General features: G+C 45.0%; 1 protein-coding gene across 2 annotated transcripts in view; it reads right to left on the bottom strand.

The window, feature by feature from the left end:
* MOCS1 (molybdenum cofactor synthesis 1) overlaps positions 1–15285 on the bottom strand; it is a 320779-nt gene that overhangs the window by 97500 nt on the left and 207994 nt on the right. For both annotated transcript variants that reach the window (XM_069236336.1, XM_069236337.1), the window contains exons 7-8: positions 11347–11459; positions 3708–3818 (exon numbers count right to left, since the gene is read on the bottom strand). In XM_069236336.1, the coding sequence (XP_069092437.1) occupies positions 3708–3818; positions 11347–11459 (224 nt within the window). The remainder of the gene's footprint in view (positions 1–3707; positions 3819–11346; positions 11460–15285) is intronic.

Below are 15285 nucleotides of genomic sequence, written 5' to 3' on the forward strand. Positions count from 1 at the left end.
TTCATGGCATGTGACTGTGCATCACCGACACCCTCTGGCCGAATGGTCAGAAATCAAGGACCAGGATTCCTGCCTCTCTCATTATTTGTAGTCAGACTGAAGAGGTGTGCAGGTAAAGTTATTTTAAGTATCTAGAAATTATCATCAGCCCGCTTATTTCAGGAAGGATTTAAATAGTTCTTTAATTGGTTCTGAATAATTTGTGCTCATGGCATGTAAAGTATCCAATAGTTTTTTCTGAGCGGTCCATCCATGTAAGCCTCGATGTTGGATATACTGCAGCTAATGCAACAGACCCACCGGGGCATATTAGAAGCATTGGTGTTGATGAATCGCTCCAACGCATCTCAGGCCTTAATTCTGGGGGAATAAAATCAGATCTGCATTTAATTTGGGACAAGATTACCTCCTCACAGGTGTTGGAGTCCTTTCTCCTTATGTTGCCTCGGATGGGTGAGGCTGGTGTCCAGGCTCCTCCCATGGTCCTAGGGCGTTGGGCTTTCGGAGCATATCTGCATCTCACATAGGCCTATGTTAGTGGTGAGATGGGCCATTACACGGAAGGAGATTTACTTCTTAATCTTCTACATTTTGGTGTTCAGGATCTCAGGTAAGAAAAAATGTTATAAGGAATCCTAACAAACCCTTACAAAGGATCTCTAACGTGGGTATTTCTTGCAAACCTGTATCTATGCTAAATCTAAGTTTAAAAAAATAAAAATAAAAAAGTGCTCACCAAAGCTGTTGAAAGAGGTCAGACTCTTGGTAGGGGGCAAGCTACCCGATATTAGTAGAAGGTCCCAGTCAGAAGCCTAGGAGCCCCCCCGATCTCTGTCAAATCTTCATTCACTTTAGCTCACAATAGTAATCTTAGTTCCAAGTCTACCCTGTGGCCAATTTCATGTTCTCGGAAAAGAAACTCCAATGAGAAGCAGAGCTCACTTGGGGACTGGCTGAAACCTCCAAGATAGCTGAGCACTTGGAACTGTCAGTGATCCGTTGCCTTGTCTTCGGTAAAGCTCTTGGAACCATGCTTACCAGGTGGAAATGAATACCAGAAACTCCCTTACCAATATTTTATATAAGGTGGCAATCTTTTTAGGACTATTAGAAAATGCCAGGGACCAGAATATGAACTGGTATTAGGAGCCATCAGGTTTCCGTGGCTTTCCAAAAACCATGAGCTTGGACTCTGCGTACTCATCGACAGGCAGTTTACCCTCCAAAACTTTTCCAGGCCTTAAAGAGCCTTTCGACACTAGCCACGATGCAAACCCTTTTCTCAAATATGAAACCACAGTTATCCTCTACAAGTCACCACAACAAGGTTTATACAAAAGTTGAGCAAAGAAGGGGAAAAATCTCTCCTGATAAACAGGGAAGCTTGTGGTAAGTTGACCCAGCTAACCGAACCCCACTCTAGCAGTGTTTATCTATAAACCGTTGGGATTGATGCAACAAGAGAGAGATCCACTCCTTGTCAGAGAGATGCCTTCACAGAGGAGCCTACCAAGGGTTCAAACACGCCCTGCATGACATCACCCTCTTATGTGCATCACGTATTTAACAATCACCAATTGCAAGCAGCAGCTCTTCTGTAGGATTACCCCCCCTTTAAACCCGCTCTGCAGCCCCCACTCCTGCCGCTGGTACAGTACGTCCTCGCTCTGAATCTGAGTGCGTGTCAAGGAGGGAGACGGGACGACAGCCTCCGGCACCAGATTGAGGTTTTTTTATACCTTTGACTACAGTCACCTCTGGTCGCGTTTTTGGTAGCTAGCTTCTGCCACTAATGCTTTGTGCGGCTAAGTCCTGCTGATATCCAGGGAACAAAAAGAGCTGGATCAGGACCCACCGGGCATCTTTACTTGAGACAAGGCACATAATCTGACAAAAAATACCCTCCAATCTTCTTAGAGAAGCATCGAATCAAGGTGCTGCATCAATGACTTGAGGCCTGATTTAGATTTCGGCGGACAGGTTACTCTGTCCCATCGATGACAGATATCCCGTCCGCCCACGATATATGTCCCATTATTTCCTATAGGATTTATATTTCAGCGGACAGGATATCCGTCACAGTTGTGAAGGAGTAACTCATCTGCCAAAATGTAAATCAGGCTCTTACTCATTACGTTAAAAAAGCACACTTAAGAGTGCATTCACAGGCCACACAGTGCATCTCTTTCCTTTTGGGGACCAGATTTCTCTGTGCAGCCTCCGATTGCCTGATTTGATCCCAGATTCCTTAACCCAGTCCTTCTGGCATTGCGTTCAACTCTCTCCTTATCCTGTATATTTAATATTTCTACCGCACTTGGATCTGAGGCTTGCCTCTGTTGGCCATTACTGGCTTATAGCCCTGATTGAATGCAGACAGGCACCCGGGGAAAAGGTGAACAGCAGTGCTCCCCTTCCTAGAAAAAACACAAGTTAATAATTAGGGATCCCCCCCTCCCTCGTCAGTGTCCTCCTCCTGTTGTCTGGAAGACATAAAGTGAATGCACAAGTCTTTACTCACAATTTAAGGAACTGGGGAGTATTCGGCACTCACTCCAAAATATGGTGATCCATTTCCACCCACGGAAGAGAAGACAGTCCAAGCATCTTGGAAAACCAAAACAGAACTGTGAGTATCTTCAGACTGCCTTCCAATCACAGATTACAAAAATCCGTGAGAATCTGATCGAGGAGCCGTACTGCTCCCCTCATCTTCAGCTGAAGAGCACGATCCAAGTCAAGGTGGTGGAGACTAAAATCAAAGCTTCCAATCTGTAAGACGGTTGCAATGCTACAGCGCGACTGGAAGAATTATTCTAAAACCTCATCTCAAGAAACTATCAAGTGTTTAAGAATCCATCCACAGTGATACAGTACCTCATCTTCTAACAAATGCCATAACACCCCAATTCCTGAGGCATCAATGACCCCGTCCTCGCAAATGCCAAACATGAACACAATTGTGGAAAGCAATGTCACTGAAAACTAAATGAGCAACTGGAGCCCTCAAACATCTCCAGTGCCATAAGCCAGGATTCAGATCATCACCTCTCCTCACCAGGGCCATCCTGTAGCCCTAATCCACCTTAAACTATCCGCAGATTATGACACAGTCAACAGTAAGATCCATCAATACCCTTTGAGGGGTCTAGCATTGCGGACCCTCTGACATGGATCCTCTTCGTTCATGGGACTTGCCCAATAAGCCTGCAGACACGTACACAAGGCAAGCACAAAAAAGGGACGAAGCAAGGTGGCTCAGATTTCTCTCTGTGTTAAACATGCCTTGAGCTCCTTACCACTAGTCCTGAACACCGCCACATTGACTTTGAGGTGCTTGTGAGGGACAAGCAGACCACCGCAGGTTACAGACTTAGCTGGTGATTGCACTGCTAACACTTAATTAATGGATCAGACACAAACCTTTGTGTGGCAAATGTCCATCTGCCTGAATAAAGCGAAAACTATTTTAAAGATTGCCTGGAGATACGGCAACACTTTTGCACAGCACTGTTCACTGACTAAACCTATAGGTCAGTGGTCAAAAGTAAAGCAATCGGGTATTTTGTTCAACTTGCAGTTTTCACTGCTTAGGTTAATTGTTTAGAGAAGTAACAGATTTCTACTAAAAGACGAAAATAAATGTAATTGAATTTCAATCCACCTTGAAATTAGCTGAAACGACATCCGCCCCAGGTGTCTCTTACCTTCAGGTTTCCATCTGCTGTGATTCGCAGTCTGTTGCACGATCCACAGAAGTGTTCAGACATGGATGTAATGAACCCGACTTCTCCAAGGAAACCGGGAACCTTGAAAGCCTTGAGGAGCGAAAACAAACAAGAATCATGAGTGGGTGAGGAGCCAAACTACTCCTAGTAGTGACGATTGCTGTAAAAAAAGAACTGTCTCCACACTAGGCGTAGGACCAGAGGGTGGGCCAAAGAGTCTTCTTCTCAGAGGTTGATGGATGCAATGATCTATCCCTAACAACTGTGGCTGAAGTTGATGTGGTCACCCCTCAGGGCCCGCGACGTGCAGGAATACGTTCAGATGCAGACAGGGCTAATTATCTGCAAGGTTTACTAGGTGCCCAACATCAGGCCAGCACATTCGTTTCTGAACTGTAGATCAAGCTCAGTGTGTGGTCTGGTGATGGAGCCAGTACAAGCCCAGTGATGCTGCTGGCACCAGCGCCATAATAGGTCTGCTCCTACCATTATTACCAATAGTTTTAGTAGTAACAAGGAAACTAGCACTACCACATGGACACTACTAGTTTAATGACTGACTGCGTATCTTGCTTTAAGGGTACTTTTCTATTTCTGATATCCCATTCCACTGTAGTACGTCACAGTCCATCTACTGCAGCAGAAGTGCAATACAAATCCTCGCATCCCAGTGCATTACAGCTCATGCAGCTGTTTATGTGCTAAGCATTCCTCACATTCTGCTTGAAAGAAGTTACTTGTGGTGATGCTACTAACAGTGGTACTACCAAAACTAATGCCCTACAAGACCCGCCACGTGCAGCCTTCTACCACAACCGAACTGAACTGGCTGCAAAACATGAATAAAACACCCATGCAGTCACTGCACGCAAGCACTGCGGACAGCTGCTGAGAGCCGCAGGAGGTTGGGCGCAGCAAGGAAATCGAATGAGAACCGGCCTAAGTCTCCATAAGGAACTGTGAGACAATCCACCTTCACCGCCACTGTTCACTTCATTTTCCAGCTCAGGACATGTGCTGTCATTCCAAGTTACCATAACTGTGACACTGGAGTTCACCTGTCTGGGTGCAGTTGCTTGGATTGCAGATATGAGGGATCAAGGGGGAGAACTTTCCACTGTCACCTTTAACATAAGCTGTGCTTTTAGAGGACATGATTCAGTGCAAAACACATTAAACCCCGTCACTGTGAAGTCATTCTGAATCAGTCATTTAGAGGTGCTATCAAAACTAAGTAGGCAACAGACAGATAATCAGGGCTGAAGCAGAGTCAGATTTGTCAAAGTCAAATTAAGCAAATTACGCTCATTTTGGAATCATGTTCCCTTGCCACATACAAATGCATGCAAGCAATAAATATATACATTTTAAAACAATAGGGAAGCATAAAATGTTTATCAGCACACTGTCAAACTTTAGGAACAACCGGAATATAATGAATCCACTAAAACTATAATTTACTCAAAACAATATTGCCAATGTTTAATACCAAAAAACTACAAAGGAATACATTTCTTCCTAAGTTCCATTCAAACAACAGGTACTTGCAGATAACAAAAACCCCCACTTGGTTCCACATAGATTTATACAATCTGGGAACTCTCTCCTAACGCCCGACCTCTACGGTCTTCAGCCACTGGACCAAGAACCCTTTCCAATATTTCCCATACAATGAGCAGAAAAGGAAAACATGATCTTCAGTCTTGGTCCATAGGTGCAAAAGAATCAATGGCCAGATGATGGGGTTTCACCTTCCCATGACTGTGTTAGCCGAGCTGCAGGGAGTGTGCCAATGCGAAACTGTAAAGTCAGCCTTTTATTGTACTGTGGCTACACAAAATCCAGGTAGATCTTGCCCACAGGTCCATCCTTAAGCATGAGCTACTTCTCAGTCAGTCATTCTGCCCAGACAAGACTGAGGTCAACCTGCTTCTGCCCTCTATAGTGAGAGTATCTTACAAGCTGGTGGTGCTGGTCTTGGATTCCGATGCTTGCTCCATATCTGTTCCGCCCCAAGAGATTGCGACCGACGAGGACCCCACCTAACCCACTCAAACTCATTACAGTCTTTACTATCGAGAACATCAACAGCGCTTTTCTATACACAATGACCACCACACTGTGTGAAAGGAAAACCAAGAGAGAACTGTTTTTAAGCGTAAGATACCATCTATGGGAAATAATCTTAGTTCATAATGGATTACTGGAGTACCTTGGGGGAGACCAAACAACGATTATAAAAGCTTCTTCTCCTAGTTTTACAGAGGTGTTCTACATTACAATGCCCCCAAATCTGACTCCTAATCCAAGTTTGTAAAGTGCTTGAGTTTTATAGACTGCGGCTACTGGAGCAATGGAACTACCATGATATTTGGAAATTGTCTAACAAGGCCAGATCTCTGTTCCAAAAGAATACTACTTTCACACACTTGACAATCCCATTTCATGTTGGAACAACATCTGGCACCCAAACAGTCAAAGACAGATATACACTCCAGTCTCTGATTGTTCAAAATAATTGCCACCAACATTTGTATGGGAATTAATAGCCAAATATTTTGCTGTTGCCTGATTACCAACTTGGACTTGGATATTACAATAATTCTGAAAGCTCTCAAGTACATTATGAATCTCCATCGTGCATGGGAGACTAGTAAGGTGCTGTCTGCAAAGAAGAGAGTAAAAGCTCTCTGAACCCAAACTAAAGGTGCATCCTGGAGCAAACTGACCATCCTATTAGTAAATAAAATAAATAATACTGGAGCTAAGACACACCCCTCTAGTACTTCCTACTTTACATGGAATGGCTTTGTCATTTCACCTTTAGTCCCCATCTAACTTTGGCAACGTAGTTTGTGTTCAGACAGATCACAATGTTAATCAAGTCAAGATTAACCGAAGTAGACTGTATCACGAGGCGTACTGTTGAAAGTGCATTTTATATCCTCCAAGTACAAGCATTCTTTCTTTATGTTACATAATTTCAGTCACAAAACAATCTAAATACTTGGTCACTTGTGCTAACATCCCTGTGAAATAACCTTATTTGATGAGACAAATTCTTCAAGGCAGTGTAGAACCATTCAATGAGAGAGTTTCTGCAAATTATCTATTAAAGTAATCTGTCTGTAGTTCATGGGATCTTTTTTTACTATTCTTCTTATAAAGAGAAACGATTTCTGCACCTTAGCAAGATAAGGCACTACCCACAAATGTACTATACTATTCGCTAATGCCATTATGAATAATCAAACAGATTACTGAGATTAACAGGTCTGATAGAATCCCATCCAGCCGTGGGACGTCACCAGACGCCTGTGCGGGAACAGCTCTTAGAGCTTTGGCAACCATAAAAGGTTCCATATCCTGATGAAAAATATTAGACCCCCTTTCAGATTTAAGATGGGATAAGGGGTCCCTTGAGTAGAGTATGCATTTCTGGGACTACACAAATTTCTTTTGGCCCATGTATGGCAATGCTCTTCTATCATTTCTGTTGGGGGCTACCAAGTGTTAGCCCCATAGGTGGAGAGCCCAGTCAGATGTGTCTTACTTGTAACTCTTCTGACCGGTTAGGAATATGAATTTGACCTGCGTTTAGCTCAAAGCATTCCAAAGACATACACAGTTCTTTCTGAAATAACACGGTTAATATGTTCAGTGAAGATGAGATTTTAAAGATCTAGCCACACAACAGCCAGGAAAGAGGCGAGTAAGCACTCCTCGAGGGCTACAAGTGTGACATCATGTTGATTTAGCTCATTCCTATTGAGTACAGGGATCCTCCGAAGCTCTCTAGAGGTAAGCACCACCGTAGGCCTGGAGTAAATGGAGGCTTAAAGGACAAGGTTTCCTGTGAATCTTAGTGGGATGAACTCTTCAGGCCAGGGTGGAGTTAAGAGGAGAGAATACTACATTCTGGAGCAAGGGTCCACCACACGGGAGGTTGGATGTCTGGAACTACTGCACACTTCTACTGTCACAAAGAACGCTCCCAGAAAAGGAAACGTATCACACTGTTCAAGATCGGTCATAGAAAAAAGTTTACATTTAATTTTTTGTACTGTATAGGACTTGACTGGTTTGATGTGAGGGGGATTTGGGGGATAAGAGGAATCACTAATCGTCAAACCCTAGTGCGGGAACAGATAAGATTTTACGGCATACTGCACTAAATAATTCCTACAAGTTTATTTGAGCATTGATGAAAGTGGTCTCTAGCCTTTGCCATGAAACTCCAAGTCCACCATTTTGTCCAGAGCTAGCTTCACTAATCTCCTACTGACTCACAGAGCCAAAGGGAGGGGTGAAGTCCTGATAAAAATGTCTGTGCCTCCCAGTGGAACTTTCCTCTGTTCCCCATTGCCTGTGCAGAAAATTACTGGCCCAGTTACAACTTGGCATTGCCCCTGCTTGCCCCGCTGGAGCATCTCTTCTCCGGCTGGAGGGTGTTACACATTCTAAAGATAAAGGAGGCTGTTGCCTAATGCACAGAATCCAGGAGCGAATGAAACTGGACCATTCTGCTGTGGAGTCAACACAGAAAATGTAAGAGAGATCCAGCAAGTGGAAGCCACAGACTGTTTAAAGGACTAGTGAAAAAGATGCTTTAACATCTGTCCTCTGTTTCATGTGGAGCGTGACAGTACTGCTCCAAGTGACCGGATCATGGAGGATTCGTTTCAACCATCTTTTTCCACACGCAAAAGTTGATGCGTGTTACAGCTTCATTGTGGTGCCAAAAACTATTCAACTGCAACCGCCTTGTGGCCACTCTGGAAAGCAAATTTGTTTTGAATTCATGAAAATGTATTTTTATATTAATAGGTCTTGGGTCTTTTTGCATTTTGCTCTTAACTATATTGCTATTATGGCCAATTACTGCACATGTACCCCAATGTTTGGTATGAATAATAGAATGCTGCTTGGCCCAAGTTACCAACGGGGAGTCTATAACTGACCGAGAAATCACTTGAACCCTTTGGATCCTGTTGACGTCTGCAGAATTTACGGATGCTACGGTACAGCTCATATCAAGGGTGTGATCTCCACGCTACGTAACACTTGTGAGGGGAAGAAGGCACTTGGGCATCTGCCCCATAATTCATCTCACAGGAGTGACTGTGACCCTTAAGTTTGGAAGGGTTTCTAGTTTAAGCCAGGGGAACGGAAGCGTATCGAGGATGACAAGGACACTATGTAAATTACTGGCAGGAAATAGCAACTGGCTTCCGCAACGCTGTCCCATCTAACATACGCGGTCTGCACTCTGCAGCATCCCGCGGATTGTGGAAATGATTCAGTAGAGATGCACCAATACATGAATAATTTGTAGAAATGATGTTCTTCAACTGGGCTATTAGAAGGTCTGAAATTGTGAGGAGACCGGTGATGGACTGTAGACTGAGATCGTAATCGCTCTCTGTGCGCATGTATGTTATGTATAAATGTATGTATTAATATGTATCTATACTATTAACTTATCTAGAAGGACACAAGACACATATGGAAGCATGGAGGTGACACTCAAGAGAAAGCTTGATTTCCCACCCCATTAGAGAGGACAGACTAGTAGAACACACTTAGCAATTGACCCTATGACTCAAAGCATTCACAATCCACCTGAAAAAAGTATTCTAGAGGGCTCCCTAGTCATGTCATTCACACTAAGGAACAGTACTGCCAGTGGTAATCGCACTGACCTCTCCTCTAACAGAAGACATCAGAGTTTCATACTAATCGAATTTCACTGATTGACTGGGCCTTCCGGATCTTCAGTTCTTGGACTTTAAAACCACACTGAGTTATTAAAAAACTTGAAAACATGAACAAAAAGAAGTACCTCTATATTACGAACTGAAAACACAAAAGAAAAATGTGCTGTGTTGCATAATATATACTTTTACAGACAGCAAAACCATGAAACCAACTTTTAATATGCATGAATAGTAGTTATATACAATTTAAACAGAAACATAACTTTAGCTTGGAACACTGCTTGTCCAGATGTGCTTAGTTAGGAGAGGGGTTGAGGATATGTAAAAGTGGTACAAGTTATAGAATAACTATCGTAGTTTTACAACTTCTCCTATCATGGGTGCTTGTGTTGTGGTTCTTTGTATTACTTCCAGACTATGACAATGACTATGTAATAGGCCTACGCATGTTAACGTACGTTGTGATAGGGAAGCGTTAGATGAAATTAAGTAGAATAGTTTGTTCTCAAGGGAATGGTAGATCCACTTGTCGACTACAAGTAACCACATCCAACCACTGATCACTGTTCTTAATGCTACCTCACATCCTTCTGCTAGTCATGGTAAAACCATAACTAATGTGAATATTAATTACTCAGCAAATGTAGACTACACTTTTAAAAGCACTTCGGCTGATAGTCCTAGAAATTGTATTAATATTACTACGTTTACTGGTACTCCTTGACCGGAGTACTAACCTTACCTGGAATGATACTAAACCAACTAGTAATAATGAAAGTGCTAGTAATCATAATTGTACTGTCTATGTTACAAAGAGCTCTTATACTGCTCCTGGCCCTTTTCAAATTATTACCCCCTTTCACAGTGCATATTGTTACTAATTAGCTGTTATAAGTAACACCAGTTATTTCTCATGCCACACGGAAGTTGTTAACTTTTATTAGAAGATGTCCCTTCACTCTAGGCGTTGCGCGTGGTCGGTAAGCCTCTCGGCGAAGGGCCTGACTGAGATCTTGGTGGACAAGTTACTCTGTTATGATGGTGACTGATATCCTGTCCGCAGGAATATAAATTCTTTTATATCCTTTGGGAACTATATTTTGGCGGACGGGATATCCGTCACCGCTGTGATGGAGTAACTCATCCGCTAAGATCTCAATCAGGCCCAAAGGCTGCAAACACTGGTATTGGAGCCATTTCTCCATCCCTGCTGCATTGCTCAGGCATGTAGGTGCTCTTCCCATGGATTGTGTCCTCAGTCCTGCTCACTGCTCTGTGTCCATACATACGTCGGAGGTAAGGGCTTCTATGCAGCGCATCATTTAGTCCTTGATCGATGCCTATAATGTATGGGCCATAAGGAGCTGTCATTATGATAAATGCATTTCCAGAGCTGAGAGACCGGTGTCACTGAGATGGGAGGAAGGTTGTTGTACGTCGCTGAACCTTACCGCATGTTGTAGGGATCTAGCTACCAGCAATGAGACTCAAGGTGAATCTATGAATACACAAATGCCCCACAGAAGACAACGAAGAGACTGTGGAAGCAATTATGATGATTATGGAACCAATAGAGTGGGGTTAATAAGACACGTGTGACAAGACAGATTGGCAGAGAGAGAGCGATGAGAGAAGAGGCAGGAGGGGTAGACGTCGTCAGCGAGAGGCAAAGGGAAAGCACTTACGAGGTATACTGATCATCTCGTGTCAGGGAAAACAGCACTAAAACACACATTTTTATGCATGAAATGAACCCTTGCCATGATCAAAGCACTTCAACATCACACGATTCTGAGCACTCTCCTGTACCAGATGATCAAACCACATTCTTGAGGGAATGTTCAGATCCTGTAATATATTCAGACATATTCAGTCATTCATAAGAGAGTGATAGAAGATACCTTGGAAGTGCTAGAGGCTTCCTCTGGAAGCCTCTCTAGCTCCGGCCACTTCTGGCGGATGGTGTCCAGCATCTCTTGGAAGCTCACCATCTTCTTGAAGTTCCACTTGTTGCCTGTCAGAAGATGAAAGCAGAATTAGACAGAGGGATACGGTGAATGCTGCAAACAACTACAAACCTAGAGGCTGCATGCCTGTGAAAACTGCACAGAAAGAGAAGGATGTGTACTCCCACAAGCGAGAAATGCAGAAACATGTACCTCAAGGGTCACAGATGAGTTGAATTCATAGCAAGTGAAAATAAACAGAGCTAAGCACCAATAATCGGGCTAACTGATAGAATTTCTGAATAATGTTCGAAAGACATTGGAAACTGAACAGAAATATGAACATGACATCAATGGGTGACAGGAAATGGTTCAAACCAAGGATAATGAGGGTGATGAATGAGTTACTTACCTTCGGTAATGCTTAATCAGGTAGAGACAATATCTAGTCGCAGATTCCTTACCTTAGTAGTACCTTCAGGTGTCAGAATGGATCCAGAGAATTTTCTTGAGCAACACATCTGCCTGCCGTTCGGTGGCATCAATCACCTCCGCATCCATTGTGGGTGTCGTCTGCACCAGATAAGACGCCGCGGTTCTTATACAGGCACCAACCTGGTGCGCTGACGTCAGTTTATTTTCATGACTTTTTATGCCAAAAGCGCAGAGCCATGAAGGACACTGACAACTGGTGCGTCTAAACTAAGGCCCTGAAAGGGGAGTCCCTGCCCCTAGAAATCAGCTCGCAGAACGGGACGGATGGATGGGTTGGTAAGGAATCTGTAACTAGATATTGTCTCTTCCAGATAAGGCGTTACCGAAGATAAGTAACTTGTTCATCTGATAGAGAATTCTAGTTGCAGATTCCTTACCTTAGAATACATATCCAAGAAACACCATCCCCGGTAGAGGGTCTGCGAACTAAGATCATACTAGACAGTCCTGCAGGACCGGAAGGGCAAAGTGCCCATCCCTACGGTCCTGATTGTCCAGGCAGTAGTGTTTTGTAAAGGTATGTAGAGATGCCCACACTGCTGCCTGACAGATGTCAAGGACTGGAATTCTGTGTTCTAAAGCGGTACTTTCAGCTTTAGCTTGGGTAGAATGAGCACGCAAACCCTCAGGGGGTTGCTTTTTGGCCAATGCGCAGCAGATCTTGATGCAGAGTACGGCCCATTTGGAGATGGTCCGCTTCTGCACTGCACGACCTCTCTTTGCACCCACATAACCGACAAAGAGTTGATCATTCATCAGTAACTATTTTGTACGATCAAGATAGAATGCTACCACTCTTTTTGAGTCCAGGCGGTGGAGTCTCTTCTTCCTTAGAAGGCTGTGGGGTGTGTAAAAAGTAGGCAAGGTGATGGATTGGCCTACATGAAAGGGCATAACCACTTTTGGCAGAACGGAAGCCCTAGTGTGAAGCACCACTTTGTCAGGATAGATGGAAAGGTAGGCCGGCTTAGATGACAATGCTTGCAGCTCACTCACCTTGCGGGCAGGTGTAATGGCCACAAGGAAGGCTGTTTTCAAATTGAGAAGCCTGAGAGGACAATAGTGGAGAGGCTCGAAAGGAGCGCACATCAGAAATGTCAAATACAAATTTAAATCCCACTGGGGCATAATGAATGGGGATGGAGGAAATATATGTGTAAGACCTGTGAGCAACTTATGTACAATAGGGGACTTAAACAGGGAAGGTTGATCAGGCAATCTAAAAAAAGCAGAAATTGCAGACAAATGACTTTTGCGAGTGCCCATAGCAGAGCCCTGCTGTGCCAGGGAAAGGATAAACAACAGAATCTCAGAAAGAGGGTCAACAGACCTGTCTGTGCACCATGCCACAAATCTTTTCCAACAACAGGTGTGTACAGTTTTGGTGGAGGGACGCCTGGCTGCCAAGATTACGTTACAGACTTCAGGAGGAAGGTCAAAGGCTGTCATCTGTCGCCACTCAATCTCCACGCAAGAAGGCAGAGAGTAGATAGGTTAGGTGCAGAACCCTCCCCTGCTGCTGCGACAGAAGAACCTCCCGAACGGGCAGTCTAATCGGAGGATCGATGGACATGCTCAGCAGCTCAGGATACCTGACTCTCCATGCCCAATCCAGAGCCACAAGGATTACTTGGGACCGGTCGTTCTTGATCTTCTTGAGAACTCTGAGCAGAAGTGGTTTGGGAAGAAATGCGTAAAGGCGGCCTGAGTTCCATGCAAGAGAAAAAGCGTCTCAGCAATTGGCGCCTTGGAAACTCAAACATGCAAAACTGCTGCCATTGCGCCTTCTCTGCGGAGGCAAACGGATCTAATCAAGGCTCTCCCCACTGCTGAAAGAGAACTTGCGCCACCTCCGGATGGAGATGCTATTCGTGATCCACTAGGATTTTTTCAGCTGAGTTTGTCCGCTTTGGCGTTCAGAGATCCCGCCAGATGTTGGACCACCAGGGAAATGTCCTGCTGTTCCAGCCACGTCCAGAGGCGCACAGCCTCCTAAAAAAGGGTCCATGACCCCACCCCACTCTGCTTGTTGAAGTACCATAAGGCGGTGGTATTGTCCATGAACACTTGCACCATCCTTCCCTTGCTAGAGGGAAGAAATGCCTTTAATGTCAGCTGGATCACACAGAGCTCCAACAGATTTAGGTGGAGTCCGGACTCCGCTGGAGACCAGATACCTCTGATCTCCACCTCTCACAGATGGCTGTCCCATCCCAGTAGAGACACATCTGTCACTACTGTCAAATCTGGTTGGGGAAGGGACAGGCATCTGCCTCTGACCCAATCACAGTTCGTTAACCACCACTGCAGATCTTTCGCAGTTCCCTCTGAGATCTGGACCATATTGGAAAGATTCCCCAGATGCTGCACCTACTGGAACTTCAGGTCCATCTGCAGAGCCCGCATATGCCACCTGGCATGTGTCACCAGCAGGATGCAGGAGCCCATGAGGCTCAGCAGCTTCAGAGTCATTCTCACCAAAATCCAGGATAGAGGCTGAAACATCGGTATCATAGCCCGAACATCCTGGACTTGCCACTCGGGAAGATAAGTCTTAAACTGCACTGTGTCCAGAACAACTTAGATGAAAAGGAGTGTCTGAGAGGGATTTAGGTGTGACTTTGGCACGTTTATAGTGAACCCCAGTGAATGCAGGAGGTCCGCCACAGTCTGGAGGTGGGAGACAACAGCCTGGGGCAAGCCTGCCTTCAACAGCCAGTCGTTGAGATAGGGGAAAATTGAAACCCCTGATCTGCGCAGATGAGCTGCGACCACCGCCATTATCTTGGTGAACCCCGAGGGGCACTGGTAAGGCCAAAAGGAAGCACAGTGAACTGAAAGTGCTCATGGCCTACAATGAACTGCAAATAACGCCTGTAGGCAGGCAGGACAGGGATGTGAAAGTCCGCATCCTGCAACTCCAACGCTACCACCAAGTCCCCCGGGTCCAGGGCAGATACAACCTGAGCAGAGTGAGCATCTTGAACCTCTCCTTCCTGAGGAAAAGATTGAGGGACCACAGGTCTAGGATAGGGTGGAGGCCCTTGTCCTTTGTGGATACCAGAAAGTAGTGAGAATAGCAACCACAACCTACTTCTGGCATGGAAACCCTCTTTATGGCTTCCTTGGCCAAGAGAGTCATAACTTCCTCTTGGAGAAGGACCAAGTGAGACATGGAAGGTTTGGAAGCTGCTGCGGGGGGAGGGGTGGCACACTGGCTCCCTGATCCACAAGGTCGGTGGATCCCACACCCTCAGCCACGCGGATTCTGGGCAGCATGCGTAGCACGGTGGCTCACTGGGAATGGACGAGGTTGGGAGCTGCTTCTGTAGCCACGAAAGAGGTGAAAGGTAGACTGAGGGGGCCAAGGGGCCACCCTGAGGCCCAAGGACCTGACCG

This window comes from Pleurodeles waltl, chromosome 5 (genome assembly GCF_031143425.1).
Source record: "Pleurodeles waltl isolate 20211129_DDA chromosome 5, aPleWal1.hap1.20221129, whole genome shotgun sequence".
NCBI classification, from domain to species: Eukaryota; Metazoa; Chordata; class Amphibia; order Caudata; family Salamandridae; genus Pleurodeles; species Pleurodeles waltl.